This window comes from Nycticebus coucang, chromosome 17 (genome assembly GCF_027406575.1).
Source record: "Nycticebus coucang isolate mNycCou1 chromosome 17, mNycCou1.pri, whole genome shotgun sequence".
Taxonomy (NCBI): Eukaryota; Metazoa; Chordata; class Mammalia; order Primates; family Lorisidae; genus Nycticebus; species Nycticebus coucang.
This window is the reverse complement of record NC_069796.1, coordinates 20,946,093-20,962,912: the sequence shown is the minus strand read 5'-3', so window position 1 is coordinate 20,962,912 and position 16,820 is coordinate 20,946,093. Positions and strand designations below refer to the sequence as shown.

General features: G+C 39.6%; 1 protein-coding gene across 7 annotated transcripts in view; it reads right to left on the bottom strand.

Annotated features, from left to right (window-relative positions):
• Positions 1-360: 360 nt before the first annotated feature.
• SNCAIP (synuclein alpha interacting protein) overlaps positions 361-16,820 on the bottom strand; it is a 152,151-nt gene continuing 135,691 nt past the window's right edge. For 5 of the 7 annotated variants that reach the window (XM_053567005.1, XM_053567008.1, XM_053567006.1 and 2 more), the window contains 4 exons: positions 12,831-12,923; positions 11,005-12,073; positions 9,644-9,714; positions 361-929 (listed from right to left, as the gene is read on the bottom strand). In XM_053567005.1, coding sequence (XP_053422980.1) covers positions 845-929; positions 9,644-9,714; positions 11,005-12,073; positions 12,831-12,923 — 1,318 coding nt within the window. In that variant the 3' untranslated portion in view covers positions 361-844. The remainder of the gene's footprint in view (positions 930-9,643; positions 9,715-11,004; positions 12,074-12,830; positions 12,924-16,820) is intronic. The other 2 variants (XM_053567010.1, XM_053567011.1) reach the window with 1 other exon arrangement.

Here is a 16,820-nt window from a genome sequence, read left to right as displayed (position 1 = left end):
TGAATTTGGGCTCCACACTGTTTCCTAAAGGGATTAGGCAGACCTCATCCTAGGTTCTTACATGTGCTAAAGTAAGAAAAAAGGGACTCAAGAAGGGGCTAAATCTTCTGTTGTCGTTATTTTCCCAAGTCAATATTGAAATTTGAAAAGGCAGAAGGAATCGACTTACTTTATATACACATCTGATCTTTTAGTACTTAATAAAATAGAGAATGTTTTTCTTGACCCCTATGGGACAACAGCTATAAGCTGGGCAGTTTGTTCCTGAAATCAAATATTGGCAATCAAAATATTTTTAAAGTCCCTTAAAAAGCAGAATATCACAGATCTGTTGGAAAGTAGGTGCCCCAAGCTTATAGGTGGCTGTTAACATCATTTTATTTCCTTTATACAAAAAGTAGAAATGACAGAAAAAAAACACTGGACAGAAAACAATACCACTGACCTGGTCTCTTTGAGGAGCTGGGCCAAATCTGCCCATACTATGGGGAAAGGGAAGTTCAACCAACATTAGTAAATAGTCATGCAACTGAGGAAATACAGATGGTGTCAGTGGCTAGTGAATGTCCTGCAGGTAGGTTGAATCAATCCAGTCTTAAAAAACATACATTTGCTCAATCATGCTTTTAAACAGCATCTCTTAAAAAAAAAAAACAAGTTGTATATACAGATATCACCCCCCAAATGCATCTTACATAGTCTACTACTATAAAGTTAAGGCATCCTGATATTCTATTCTTCTGCTGGTGAGGCGTTGTTCTCATGGTTCTATTTCCATAAAGAATAGTCCAGAAACTTCCAATGGTGTTCAAAGGGCATCAGTGGGAGATTTTAAAAAAGGGATTTACAAGAAGAGTTCCTTTGACTCTGGCTCAGCAATGTGCTTCATGCTGTAGGATTTCTTCATTTTTCTATTGATGTCATTATGTCTAGGCAGAAGAGAAACCACAGGCCAAAATTAGATAAAACTATGGTCAAGTTACATGACAATACCACTAAACAGCTCACCAAAAATGGAAATTATCTCTACGCAAACCACACTGGGGAAGACTTCATTCCAATAGGCAAATCATTCTCTTTTTGTATAAACCACTCTTTAAACAATAAAAACAATCATCATGCAACAACACACACTGACTGGACATTTTTAAATTTGGATATGGAAGTGATTTCTCAATCACACTGAAATACATACTATGGTTGAGAAAAATCTTATTTCAAGTCAAACAAGTAGGAAGTACAGTACTACTGGTCAAGTGGAAACGAGATATTTATATTTTATTTACATGGATTTACTGATGACACTTTCTATTCTCCAAATAAGCTTGAGTCTTAAAATTTTAAAGAAGAATGAATTTTCTTTGAGTGTGAGTACTGAGTAGTAGCAGGATGAAAGACTACATGTAGGTAAATCTATGAGAAAAAGAAGAAACGAGGGGACAATAATGTTGTTTTTCCCCTCAACACTTGATACCTAGTAAGTCTGTAGAAAAGAGTACACACTCAGACCATGGAACAGCTTTGCTTTTTAAATGAATTTTCCTCTGGGCAGGTGCATTCATTTTCATGAGCTACGTGTATTAGTCTGATTCTGGACATAAAATCTTCCAGAGAGGAGCTATCTTCTGAGAGTGGGAAAACCAACATATTACTAAATTACTTCCTGTTGTTACACCAGACAAGCATAAACTGTTCCTGGTAAATGTATTCTCTAACACAAGGCCACACCTGGATGTAGGAGACCCCCGCGTGTGATTTTACACCTCAAAATTGGTTTGCGCGTGAAGACCATATAGCCTGCTCTCAGTGTTCTATTATATATTTGATTGTCATCATCTGAAAATTGTAAATATTGTTTTTCCTCTGAATATAACTTTAGAAAGTTGTTTATGGGCAAGAAGGGAAAGAGGAAATGAGGGAGTGGACAGAGGGGAAAAGAGAGGGGGATGGGGGTTATGGTGTATGGCACACCTCTTGGGGGGTGGGACACAATTATAAGACAGATTTTACCTAATAAATACAAACAGTATAACCTAATTCTTTGTACCCTCAATGAATCTGATATAATAAGAACAAACAAACAAAACTTTGAAAAAAAAAAGTAAAGGGAAGAAGGTGAAAAATAAAATACTTGGTCAAAATACTTGGTCAATCCTAGGGATTCTAATTAAATACAATGGCTTGAATATACACATTTATCAACTCTGGCAAAACAACACTAAAATCTAAGTAAAGAAATGAAAAAAGGCATAAATCTACATAAATAAAGGAAATTCAACAGGAGATGACAACAGACAAAATGTCAATACTATTTCAGAAAGAGAAAGATGGATGAACATTAGAATTCATTTAGTAGCACAGGAAAAGCAGAAACTTGAGCTTGCAGTCCTGGAACTCAACAAACTGATTTGCTTTGCAAGACGCAGGAATTAAGAGCACCAGGTACTTCTGAAGATGACAGTAAGTATGTGAATGAAAGAGATGGTTCTGCATATACTAATATATAAAGACCTCCAACGTGTTAAGTGAAAAAAAGGAAGAAGCAGAACTGTGTGCACAATACGCCACCTTTATTAAAAAGGAAGTAAAGATAAGGACATACATTTATAGTTACATTTTATTATGAAAATTTAAATAAGATTTTCATATGAAATACTATAAAAAAAGAACCAACAGAAAACCAAGAAAGTACTACCAGAAATAAACCAAATTATACATAGAGCAGAAATTACAAAATTAAATAGCAGGGTAAGTTTCAAATATCCTAGAAAGCCAAACTAAAGAAAGTCAAAGTCTGAATAGTGATGAATAGTTAGAAAATTTGAGGATCAGCCCACTACGTCCAATGTTAGAATAAGAGGATCTCCAGAAAGAGTGAACAAAGAAATTGGAGGTAAGAAAATTTTCAAAGAAATTACACAAAACATTTCCTAGAAATGAAGCCCTTAGGTTTCCAGACTGAAAAAGCTTGATGAGTGCCTGCAGCCTAGGAATGAAAACAAACCCATGTTATAACAAGGCAGCAAGCAATCAAAATATCGGGGATATAGACAAAATCATAAAGGCTTCCAAAAGATCAGCAGAGAAGAATGACCAACAGAAGAAGAAAATGAAATATGTTCAAGATTCTAAGAGAAAATAATTTCTCACTTAGAATTCTATACCCAGCTAAATACTCCTAACCCAGTAAATTTAAGATATTTTCGGACATGCAAGATCTTCAAAAATTTGGCACTTATTCCCTTGGGTGGGAAGACATATTTACGGAAGCATGAGAATAAACCAAAGAAAAGGACAAAACAGATTCAGGAAATAGAGTATAGATAGGAAAGAAGCAAAAGGAATTATCAAGATGAACAAGTAGTAGAAGGGTGTTTTTTTTTTTTTTTTTGTGCGTGTGTGTGTGTGTGTGTGTGTGTCAGAGCAGTGTTGGGAGCTAAATAGAATTAGATGGATTTGGTTCATTGTTAAGAATATGGACTTAGGAGCCAGACCAAATTGAGTTCAAATCCTGATTCCACAAATTTATCACCATCATTGGGCTAAATACACAATCATTCCATGCCTCAGTTTCCAATATGCAAAATTTAGATAATAACAGTATCTTCTATGTAGTGTCATTGTGAAGATTAAAATAGTAAATATGTGTAAAGGGCCTGAAATATTCTCTCAGACTCGGCAAGTGCTTTATAAAGTTTATAAGTGCTGTCATTATTTTTATCTTCATTAGTAGGATGCCGATAGATAACAGGGATAATATCTGAAACTGATAATTTGCATGAATGTGTTATTTAGAAATAGAGAAAACATCTGAATGAAAAGCAAATGGTTGATTCAGGAGAGTAAGAATGAGGCAGGGAGTGGATTAGCTACGGGACACAGCCAGCTTCTGATAAAATGCTGTTGTACGTGTACCACTTTAACAAAACAATAAAATCACACAATGTTTAAAAGAAATCTAAGGATAATGTGGTTTAGACTTTGGTGAGGCATTTCTGCTTTAATATAAGGAGTGTTGAAATAAAAACAAAACACTTTGAGCACTCTTTCTGCAGGACAAAACTTATCATGGTTAGAGTCTAATCTTAAGCAAGTTAAATGTTAACTCGAGGTATGTATCTGAATAATATCAGGATAATTCAATCCTTCCTGAGCCCTTCAATTATCCAGTACTGAATTACTAGAACATTCAAAGAACAAAAGTGTTTGGGTGATTCTGGCATGGATTGTGCAGATCATTTGCTGCTCCTCGATTTCATTTTTGGATATGAAATCACATTCTGAGTGACCAAACTTGGAAAGGAGAAAAGACTTAAATTTAAATAGCAGTTTTTCAAGTAATTTAGCTTGCTGACTCATTGAGGCATGGATTCCATATTTCCGTAGCCCATGCGAGCAGACGGTAACTTACAGGATCAGTGTCAGCACGCACTGCATCTCCACTGATAACCAAGACAGGGAGGAGACCTGGCTGTTTTTGTGATCTTCCTCAGAGCTTTTCTTAGAGCGCTGCTATACATCCCACTTACTAAAAAAATGGGAGTATGATTCAACGTGCAAAAAACTTGTACTCCAAGTACCCCAACTGAAGCCCACTGTTAGTAGGTGACTTGTAACCAGAGGCCTTGATTGATACAAGAAACACTATTCCTCCCAATCCTGGAAGTTCCGTGGGATGACAGCCTTATTTCTTTTTTCTCTCTTGTTTTTCCTTTTCTTCTTTCCAGCCCTGCCTTTTCCCAAATATCTATGAAGTTGCCACCCACCATGCACCAGGAACCAAGCTAGAGACTGGGGGTACAAATGGCCGTAGAATGGTACTCTCCAGCACCACTGCTCTCAGGAAGCTCTCATGCCTTCTGTGGAGTTTGCCGAGTTTTAATCGCATCGTTTTTTAATTCTCTCTTATGATCTCCCTGAGTGAAGGGACCAGGCCTTATCCCAGCACAGCCAAATGGGTGGCTTAGAGCTGAAAATAGTGTTGAAATGAACGGCCTGGCAATGCAGGGATGTGGTGGGAGGGGAGTTATCTGTGCTGTTCTCAGGGTGCTGTTCAGGAAGGGAAAGCACCAGGCATGGCTGTGGTAGGGTTGCAGTGGCTGAGTAAAGACTTGGTATTTTGAAAACTCAACCAACTAATTGTTTTTTAAAAGTCCAGATTTAAGGATGTTTAGAGACAGGCTTAGCATGCTGAGAGAATGTGTTCTGGTGGAATAATTTAGGTTCCCAAGGCAGGTCTTTTCTCTGTACCCTCCTGTCACTGGTTCGTGGGTGTTCACAAATCCTTTATGTTCAATTCCTGCCTTCCTAGGGCAGTAATTTTAGAAAATACAAGGGATCTTCCTTGCAGTGACATTTTCTATATCTCAGCTTATCATACTATGACACTCAACTTTGTTTCACTGTCTTCCTGGGGTAAAACATGCTTTTTCCTTTCCTAAGAGTGTGTAAGGAGTTTATGAAATGAAATGACATTTATGAAAACTTGATTTAATCTTGGAAACTCTGCCATGCTTTATAAAGAATTTGCTAAGTTGTGCTTAGATAATAGAAAGATGATCATTTTTACTAGTCCCCCAAACATGGGCATTTTTCTCTACACACGAGATCTACCTTATTAGCAGATGAATGCCTATAGTTTACAAAGGGCAATGGCCATCCCAAAACTTTGCCTGTTTTGAAGAAGAAACTGTCACTTAATTCACATGAAGAAATGGTTCAAGATTGAAGTCTCCTCTTCTCCTCCAAGTTATAGTCATGAAGCTTTAGTAGAAAAGTTTTCTTTCTGAAACTAAAACCCTAGGGGAGGCAAATGTGGGGATGAGCGGGATGGGAGTTGTATGGGGAGCACAGAACACCTGGGGGGCATGGAAGGAAAGGCTCTGCAACTCTTGGGGTATCTGGAGCTGAGGCAGTAATCCCACCCCAGAGCCCTGGACTCCAGTGCCAGTAGATTAGAAATGAAAAATCAGAAAAATACCTTTAGGTTAGGGCTCAGCACTTAAAACTACAGATTCTGAGCAGGAACTCAAATACCTCTTGTATTAAGCACCACTTACTTTATGGAATGCCTTTTAGTATCAGCACTTTAGTAAGATCTTCTGAACCGTGCACTGGTAATATTGTCAGCCTCTAGACCAATGCACTCTGCACACACTCAGCACGGCCACACACCTACACGGACGAGGGCTGACACTGGATTCCTTCAAGAATCCAGCATACAGGTGAAAAATAATGTTAATGCTTTAAAGCCAAAAAATGAAGGCAAGATTAAAATGTGGCTATTTGACTATATACAGAAAACTTGTGTCAAGGACACATTGGTTTACCAGGTTCACAGACTCTTCTGTGCTGGCTGCATTATCCCATAATGATCCTGCAAATGATATTCACTGGGGCTGAGGTCACACTATGTTTGGGAACAGGTGTTTCAGCCAGGGCCCCACCTCTACTTCCCAATGTTCTACACATCTTTGCTCCTTTTTCTATTAAGTTAGGTGTCCTGATAGTAAGAAAATGTTTGTGCATGCTGGGCATAGGGGAAAGATACCCGAAACTATGACCTTCTCCTGATTGTTGTCACAGCAGATGTCACCTCACCACAGGCTAAACAGGCCACTCTCTTTGAAGTGGCTGTTGAACAATCTTGAGATTAATGCAAAATGTTTGATAGTAGCTCTTGGCTCAGAGTCTATAATTCCCAGGGTGGCTAATTCCTTGGCAGGAAAACCCACACTAATGGTATTTATTGCTTAATGTCTTTTTAAGGAGTCCATGCTAATGCTGGTGGTAGGAGTGGGCGTTTCCTGGTGCTGACCCTCAGTCAACAGTACCACTGTGGTCAGAGAGGGTGTCACTGGTGGTGGCCAGGGGTTAACACCCTTTGCCTATTGGTAACTGGAATCAGTTCTCACTTTGTGTGTTACAGATCTCAAATAGACTTAAACTCTGGGAAATGAATGTTTCATTGGCATTTTAAGACAAGTAATTGCAAGTATTCCTTGGAGTTGTAATAATTTAAAACCAACTTGTCCTTTGTAAGATAAAGTAGAGATAAATCTGCTTGTTATAAACCAAGTTATCCTCTGCAGTTGAATCACAGTGGGAAAACTGCTCAAAGGAATAAAGTCGAATCTAATTTTAAAGGGCATTCAAAAGAAATTTAGATTCTTAGCTATCAAGCTGTGACCAATTTGGAAAAAGAAATAGCAAACAGAACTCCCCTCACAGAGCTGATATCCTTTAAAACGTTTTATTAATGTCTCTACTTTTTCTTTAATAGGAAAAAAAAATTTCTTAGGGACTAAAATGGAATTCCAGTGTCCACTCCTGTTCCCAAGGCTATACTGAAAGGGCCATTTAATGGCAATAATGTTTGGCCTCCACTCCAACCCAAGGACTAGCACTGGTTTCTAAAGTCATATGATCCTAGGCAATCTGCTTCCTGAAAGGAACCATTTGGCTTTTGAGCAAATTCTTAGGCCAAGATTTGAAGTCATTACAGATAGATGAATACTTGGGTTCCTTTCCTTCTTGTAGTGAGCTTCCCATAGGAAAAGGAGACATGCCACAGAGTAAAGTAGGTGCTTCTTTTTTTTTTGCCCATATTCCCAATCTGGTCTTAATTTCTTAATGGAATCTTTATTCAACAGAGATCCACCCTTGCTTTGTCTATGGAGTGCACTGGGTCAGTTCTCTCTGCCTCTGATTATGAGTGAATCAGAGAAACCTCCCCTCTCTCCATGAAAGACTAGAGTTTCTCCTTTCTATGGGAATATATGCTAAACTAAAACCATAATAAAGTATAGGTTAATGTATGAGGCAGTGATGGAAGGGGTCAAGATGCTTATTTAAATAACCCGAATGCTTTTATTTTGGAGTTTCTAAGTGTTTATTGCTAAAATTAAATTCTATTAATGAGTAAAGTCATTGAACTAATAGGTTCAAAACTGAGTCTTTAGGACGGTTCCTTAAGTTGGATGGGAAAGTGTTACCGTGGTGTCAGATAACTTAGTAGCCCGTAACCTCATTCTGTGCTCTGATTTTTGTTTTCCTATTAATGTAGGTGGTTCATCTTTGTTCCCTTGGTGGACTCAGATATTTCTGGCAGGAGAATCTACTGTGACACTAATTGTCTTGCTCCCAGTTGCTGGAGGAGCCTGGAGGAAACACAGGCATTCTCCTTCCCCTTCCCAGGGAGTTTGCCAAATCTCTGTTTCCTTGCCTGAGGGTACAGCTGGTGACTCCTGTTTAAGGACAAAAGCAGAATTTTCCACGTAGTCCAAGTTACAACACAAGATGGAGACAGTGAAAGGAACCGAAGGTGGAGAAACAGAATTGGGCTAAGACCAATGTCTGGGAGACGGATGGGTATTTTTCTTTTTCTAGTCTTTCCACCCCAGGCACTGGGTTCTCAGCACTGGCCAAGTTTCCTGCCCTAGTGTGGCTGGAAGCAGTCCAGATGCCTGGCTTCAGGCCACCTGTGAGCCTGACCCCAGCAGACCACTGGTGACCAGTAAATACTGAAGCTCCAAAGCTCTTCCTTTAACATACTGAATTAATGAGACCCCTAGGGGCATCCCCTAAAATGATGGAGATTTTATTTCTCCATAGCCTGAAAAAGATCTACAGGGGATTAAATTAGATTTAACGGGGGAAATGAGAGTTAGTTTTTTTACACCTTCGTATTCTCAATGAAAATGCATATCCCTAACGTGCATACTAACACCACCACCCCTAAATTCTTTGGAGGATTTTGAAACAGTGTTGAATAGCATCCCATGATTTTTCAATTAGTTTAAAAGACTTCAAAGCTATAGAGTTTTGTAGAATGGGTTTGGAGGGTCTGACTCTTCTGAGATACACCAGTTAGGACACACTGACAGCACTGACCCCCCTTTTGGCTTCTTTCCCTCCCCATTTCCTGTCTTGTCAGGAAACTGAGCACACTTTTCTGGGAGGATGAAAGCTCTGCTGCGGGAGGATTGCATCTAAGGAAATGCCCCAGCCCCTGGGCACCCGAGCCTCCCTCTTCTATGAACACAGTCCATGCATTTTGAATAGTACACATTTTGTTGGAGAAAGGCCCTTGTTTTATTGATGTGAGCTCTGAAAGACTATCTCCCAGCCTGGAATCCTGGTTCATAATGCTAAGCTAGAGAAATTTCAGAAACAGCAAGACCTTGCTTTTCCTGAGATCAGGAGAATGGTGACGAAAGGAGCTTTCAGTCTATAATCAGCACTGAAATAAAACTCCAGCTCTGTTTTGAACTTCTAATTCGAAGTGGAGGCTGACTCATTCCACCATGACAGGAAATTTAATTTCAATACTTACTTGGTACTTGACTCCAGTAAAACAAAGATCGAAAGCCAAAGTCAACTAGGCTATACAGCAAGGCTGTGCACTGAGTGCATTCTTCTGGCTGATGCTGGGATAAAGCCCCTCCAATGGAGGACTAGCAACCTCTCTAAGATCTAGCCCCTGGTCTGTGCCTGCTTCTGTTTGAGGCAAGAGTTGTAACTTTCTTCTTCCTTGGTGTCCTCCCCTGCTGAAAGGTGCTCCAGGTCCATCCTTTAAAAGCTCATGCAACTAAAAGCAAAGGGCACGGCAATGGCATTCAATGCATCCCCCAGCACCACGTACCGTGCAGAGTTATGCGGGCGCTCTTCAGCCAGTGATTTAGAGGAAAGATTGATGCAGCTGCTGTGTATTTCCTAGAGAGGTGCAATTAGAAATCATCTGAAAACATGCAACCAGCTCAGCACATGCACAAGTCCCGATAACCACAAAGCATGCAGATGAGAGACGAGAGGACGGTGGCCTACAGGGTACTTGAAGGAGAAGGAGAAACTATTGATAGGATTCTTCTTTTACTACTGGGCCAAGGGACCCAGTAAGTTACTTGGAAAAGTTTTCCATTTTTGATATATTTAACCCAAAGGTCTGGTGCCTTCAGCTCAAGTGTATCTTTTTTAGAATGAAACAAATGCATGAGAAAGTTCTTCATAACAAGGGCGATTTATAGAGAAAAATCGATGTATAATTTAAAATTGGTGTTTGGTTAACTAGAGAAATACTCACTAAAACTTGATGTGGATATTGGTAAGCGGATAGGGACAGTTCTTAGACATCACTGTAATGGGATTTTAATATTATAGCGCGTGGCAAGTAGCCCCCTGGGTGGCTTGTGTAGACAGCATGGTGGATGATCTGAGGCGTTCCATTCTAAAGGGAGTTTTACATTTTGGCTCCTATACCATTTTTTAATGGCATGGCAAGCATACAGCATGCATAAAACGCTGTCTACAAAGATGTTCCTATCTCCTGTTCACTGGATATAAGCCACAGATTATAGTGCATGGTTTTCCAATAAAGACAAATATAAAATGTAGTTCATGGCACACTCTGCCATCCCCTGTGGACTGGCAGGCAGTTCAGACTCCTACATGCTCCAATCAGCACGTAGGGGCCTGGGTTGTAAAATGCCTACGTGGAGGTCCCTGCGGTGTGTTCATTTCAAAGGTCATTCCAAAGTTGAGTAGTTCAGTCATTAGAAGTAGAGTTTCTATTTATGTGCTTTTTAATTTGGGCCTCAGAATAAACTATCCAGTCACATGAAGAGAATAAACTCTTCCTAAGACAGAATCTATGCCAGTGAAGGACTTTATTTTGCATTGATTGGTAGTTCCGTCTTGTAGAAATGCCTCCCAGTCTAGGATCCCTAAAACCCAAGAATTAAGCTATTTAGGGAAAGTTAGGGACCAGAGTAGAATCTCCTGTGATTTATTTACCTTTCTCTGTTATAGTAATTTCCAAAAGAAGAGCAAGGAGTCTATCCTCTAACATGACATATTAGAAGAAAGATTATGAATTTGGCTTTCTGTTAATCCCTTGGGAATCTTTCTGGGGATTCCCTCAGGGTGGCACAGGTCAGCAATCTGTAATGTTAGGAACAACACGACCAATTCAAGGGAAGGGAAAGGGTATTTCCGGATAGCACTCACTGCCTTATTCTTTCCTTTGTTAGCAGAGCTCGCAGGGTTTCCCTTGACGTCTGCCATCTTCCTTCCAAGCGAGGTTAAAGGCAGGGTAGTGGTCTTCAGCTGGCTGGCTGCCTGGTAATTATTGTTATTGTTCTGGTTGCCACTTAGCGTCTCCATGATGGATCGGAAAGTTCCAAAAGGCCTTTTCAGTTGATCCCCTGATTCGCCACTTGTGGAGGTCCGATGGAGGATCCTGCCCCTTTCTTTATCTTTTTCTCCACTCAGTTCAAGGCTAGTTTGCTCCATTTGCACCACAGGCTCCTCAAAGGTAACTCTGAGCTTTAAGTTCTGAGACGTCCTGCGCTTGGATGATGGAGATTTGAGGGCACTCTTGGGACTCGTGGCAATTTTCTGGGCCGCGGCACTGTCAGGACTGGTCTGAGTGGGGTCTCCAGAGGGCTGGTTTGGAGGAGTGTTCCCCATGCCTCCATACTGGGGTTCCAAGTCTGGTTCACTGCTCTCTGAGGTGGGAGATGGGCTATGGCCATCCAGGGACTTGGAGGCTTTGATACCAAAAGGAAACCTCCGTCCTGCTGTCAAGGTGTGCTTCTTTATCATCAAGTGTAAGCTCTCCGTGCTGTCCATACTCTCCACGCTTTCTACAATGGGCTGCGGCCTGGGCCTGTCAGCCTTCCTCACAGGGGTGTTCCTGGGGTCCTCAGAGTTGTTGGAGTCCGTGTCCGACTCGCTTAGTGACCTCTGCATTAGCTGCCTCAGCCTGGCTAACTTCAGTTCCCTCTTCTCCAGAGGGATCTTTTTCAAATTTCTAGAGGAAGCCTGACCATCCTGGAATTCCAAGGACAACTTTTCCTGGGTACAGACATTCTCTGAGATTTCTTTTCCCAGTAACTGGCGTAGGATTTTATCAGAATCTTCATCTTTCACTTTGGCCCTAGCCCGGCTGGACGCTGCCAGGCTTCCAAGACCATGAATCCCCTCTTGGACTCCTGGTTTGTTTTTGGCTATGGACTCGTCCTCTGTATCTGGAGATTTCCACTGGGACTTTCTGGAAGCAGGTGAGGATGGTGAACTGAAAAGAGGATGAAGGACATATGAGATGATTTCCTATTGCATTTAGAAGACTCAGCCAGAAGTCACTGCATAGCCTTTAGTGCTGTTCCTAATTTACAAATAATTAAGAATGGAATAAGAATAATCATTTAATGTCTTTTCAAAACCATGTGGAAATATTCCACAGTAGCAGCCACATCTCAAGTATAGAGCATGACTCATATCTTACGGTATTTACTATTGTGACTGCCAAGTCTATTGTTTCCATGTCAATTTTGCATGAATTTTTTAAAATTAATTCCATTTTTTTATTGTTGGGGACTCATTGAGGAATTAATTCCATTTTTAACAACCTAACCAAGTTACGTATCCTTATTCCATGTCATAGATGAAGAATCAAAAGACTCAGAAAGAGTACGTGACTTGTTTAAAGTGGTGGAACAAAGAAATAGCAGAGTCAACAATTAGTCCAGGCCCTCAGAACCTATGGCCACGGCACTACTCCCTGGTGCTTTCCCGTTGTAAAAAAAATTACACTAATTTTTTCTTTTTTTTGCAGTTTTTGGCTGGGGCCAGGTTTGAACCCGCCACCTCCAGTATATGGGGCTGGCGCCGTACTCCTTTGAGCCACAGGCACTGCCCCATTGGTATTCTTTTTTTACAAAAATAAAATGTTTTCTGCTGTCATCCTCTTTTAGATATTAAGGGAAATCCAAAAGAAGGCTCAGAGATTTAAGACACTTAAGAATTCTAAAAATTAATGTGCCTAGTGTTACCTGGGTGAAGAAGGGAGTGATTTGCCTTCTGATTTCTGGGCTTCTAGAAGTTGTTGAAGTTGGTTCTGCAGAGTGACACGCTCCATTGTCTGCCTGGGGAACATAATCAGAACACGTAAAGTCTCTGATACATAGGATTACTATAAATTTGGAGGTATAATTTTTTAATAATAATTTACAGTAAGTAATAATGAATTCCAAAGCTTTAAAGTAGGCATAATGTTCATCCTTACAGTTCAGAAATTTTCCTAAGGACACAATCAAAAGTACCCCTAATAGATGTGTATTATTAATATGTAGTATTAGTGAAAAACTATAAGGAACATGAATCCTAATCAATTAAGTCAGTGTAACCAAATTGTAGTATTTCTGTAATGATTTCTATAATGATACTGCATTACCAAAATGATAATATATTTGAATATATATTGACAAAGAAAAGGTTTACATAATATATGTCTATACATACAGAAACTATACTTTTACGTATGTAAATATATCTACAAGGTGTATATAAAGAATGCTTTACTTTCTTTAAATTAAAAAAGGAAATTACAAAATACTATGTGTAGTATACATACAGTCCCCTATTTACAAAGGTTCAACTTAATGATTTTTTTGGCTTTACAACAGTGTGAGAGAGATATATATTCAGTAGAAATTATATTTCGAGTACCCATACAAGCATTCCACATTTCACTTTTAGTATTCAATAAATTGCATAAGTTATGTAGTAATCAACACTTCATTGTCATCATGGTAAAACAGGCTTTGTGGTAGATGATTTTGCCCAACTATAGCCTGATATAAGTTTTCTATGCTACTTAAGGTGGGCCAGGCTACGTCAGGCTATGACATTTGGTAGGTTTGGTGCGATAAATGTATTTTTGACTTTGATATGTATGAAAATGGGGTTACTGGGACATAATCCTATCATAAATTGAGAAGCCTCTATAACCTCATTTTTTCAAAAAACAGCCATATATGTATACACACACACACACACACATATATAATATATACACACAAAATACAGGGTGACCAGAAAGTTCATATACATACAGTTCCCTACTAAAATAGCTGTCTATTTTAAAGTGCACGTGAACTTTGCGACCACTCTGTGTGTGTGTGTGTATAAAATGGAAGGATACATTCCACAATGTTACTTACTGTTTCTAACCTACTTGAATTTTTAAAAATAAAATTAAATTTCTTTTTTAGAAGTAGGATTTTGCTATGTTGTCCAGGCTGTTTTTAAACTCCTGGCTTCAAAGTGATCCTCCTGCCTCAGTCTCCCAAAGTGCTGAGATTGCAGGTCTGAGCCACTCTGTGTGGCCTCACATTTCATCCTGTAATTCTGCTTTGGAGACAACTGAAGGAATGCTGTCTATTAGCATATATGTATACTTTGTCCCAGGATTATTAAGGGATAGAGAGGCCAAGACCCTGACATTGAACAGTTCACCAACAGAATGGCTTCTGCAGCTCAATAATACTTTCCAGAATTCATGCTATGGAGACTGAGGAGAATGTTTTGTCGCCTTTTCTCTGAGTATTAACCTTTAGAAAACACATTCTATTGGATCATTTTAAAGCTCCTTTTTATTAATATATCCATATATTACTAAAAGGACTGGAATTGGTACAGAATTTTTTTTTTTTTTATTGTTGGGGATTCATTGAGGGTATAATAAGCCAGGTTACACTGATTGCATTTGTTAGGTAAAGTCCCCGTACAGAATTTTTGGAGAGAGATTAGTTAACATCTATCCATGTTTTAAATATGTATGACTTTTGTTGTAGGAACTTACTTTTAGAAATATCTATACATGTACATAAAGGTATATGCACAAGTATGTTCACTGTGGAAAGATAGTTTACTGAGTTGAGTTATTAATTCTGTGTGCATTTTTTTCCTTCAATTATACTGAGATCTTTAAGCTCACCTAGTTCATCTTACCTGGAGAAGTTTTGTATAACTGGGCAGCTTGGTGGTAACCCATTTATTTTTTAAGTTTTAAATTTTATTGTATTTTTTAGTAAAAGTCTAAACTCATTAAAAAGATTATTGTGGGTATTGGCAGGGGGAAGAAATAGAAGGGCCCAGAGACTTGTAGCTCTAAGGTAAGAGCGTGGGAAAGAGATGATAGAGGTTTCTCCAAACTTAGAGAACAGACCAAGGGTCCAAGGCCTTCTTATCCTGTTGCATGAATTATAATTACCTAAGGTCTTTTACCCACCGTAGGCTTTTTCAAATGAGCTGTACTCAGACACACACATACACACACACCCCCACATAAATACACTTGCACACACAGACACACACATTCATAACTTGAAGATTTTATATTTTCCCTCTAAAACTTAATTTTTAAGATTTCTTTTCCTAATACATCATCATTACTTTGAATACTGATTCTAATTTTTTAAGGAAATCCTCCCCAATGTGGCAGCTGTAATTTACATGGTGTGCCCTCCTTGGTCCCCTCAGGCAGATGTCAAATTTTGAATCCTTCAGCTTCCTAGAGACCTGCTTGATGAACTCCCATTGGCCCCTCATTCTCCAAGAATATCACAACGATCTCTCAGAAATACCTCCTTGACATCGAGAAAGGCACTGCGAAACTTGTCATCTTATCAAGAAAACAACTGACTTTAGTTAGTCATAGAGTGTTTTAAATAACTTCAGGCTGACCGAACATATTTTTATATTTGAGGGTTCATGAATCATCTGATGAATTTTTTCTCAAGACAAACATTTAATGAACATTGGTCAGCAACTTTGTCTAAATCACAGGGCTAAAGAGTTCCATGGGACTGCAGTAGAAATTTAAAGTAGAACAGATGCTGGAGTAAATGGTTACATATTACCATCCCACTCATCTTCTTCCTTCAAAGATTCCTTAGTATATTTCTCTCTGCTTCTTCCCTTGTATCATTTAGAAAAGCTCCAAGTCTCTTTTTTTTTTTTTTTGTAGAGACAGAGTCTCACTTTATGGCCCTTGCTAGAGTGCCGTGGCGTCACGCAGCTCACAGCAACCTCCAACTCCTGGGGCTTAAGCGATTCTCTTGCCTCAGCCTCCCGAGTAGCTGGGACTACAGGCGCCCGCCACAATGCCCAGCTATTTTTTGGTTGCAGTTCAGCCGGGGCCGGGTTTGAACCCACCACCCTCGGTATATGGGGCCGGCGCCTTACCGACTGAGCCACAGGCGCCACCCCAAGTCTCTTAGTTAATTCACCAGCTCAGCTGAGTTTTAGTTCAGAAGCTTTATCCTTAATTTCCTCAGGTATTACGTGCATGATTTTTGCCACTTCTTTGACAATATCACAGCAGGTCATTTCTTTTTCAGAAGCTTTCCTGTTTCTGTCCTCACAGCTTCCCTGGCTTTGTGAGTGGCACAGTCCCAATAACTGGAGGACACGCCTGGTGGGTCAATCTTGTAGAGCTGGGTGCATCATTCACACCATAAGACCCCAACAATGCAGTGAGAGGGCTAACCGCCCTGTAGGAGGCACACGCACACATGGCTCCTCTGCCTGCAGAATGTTTCAGTGGAGTCTTACAGCTCTAAAGTTGAAAGCTTTTTCTCTCGCAATGTCTGCTAAAGAGCAAGCATTTGCCAACAAATCTGCCACAACCAGTTCAACATGCTCATCAATGTTAAAAAGTCATCCGATGGAACCCTCTTCATAAAATGGAGAAAGGACTAATGTTTCTGCCTCCAAAGACAACAATATCTTTGCATCTGTTTCTAACAACTGTACTACTATTTTCCACAGCCTTCACAGCATACAAGGTCAGACAATTATGTTTGTGAACTTATCCTAGAAAAAGTGCTACATACCTCATTGCTTAAATATACTACAGTCATCTTTGAGATATTCCCTTTGGAAAGCTATGCAATGACCCCAGCGCCTAGTCCACCCTTCAAAACAATTTTGGAACTCTTTTTCTAGAACGAAATTAACTTCATGAACTCATCCTAGAA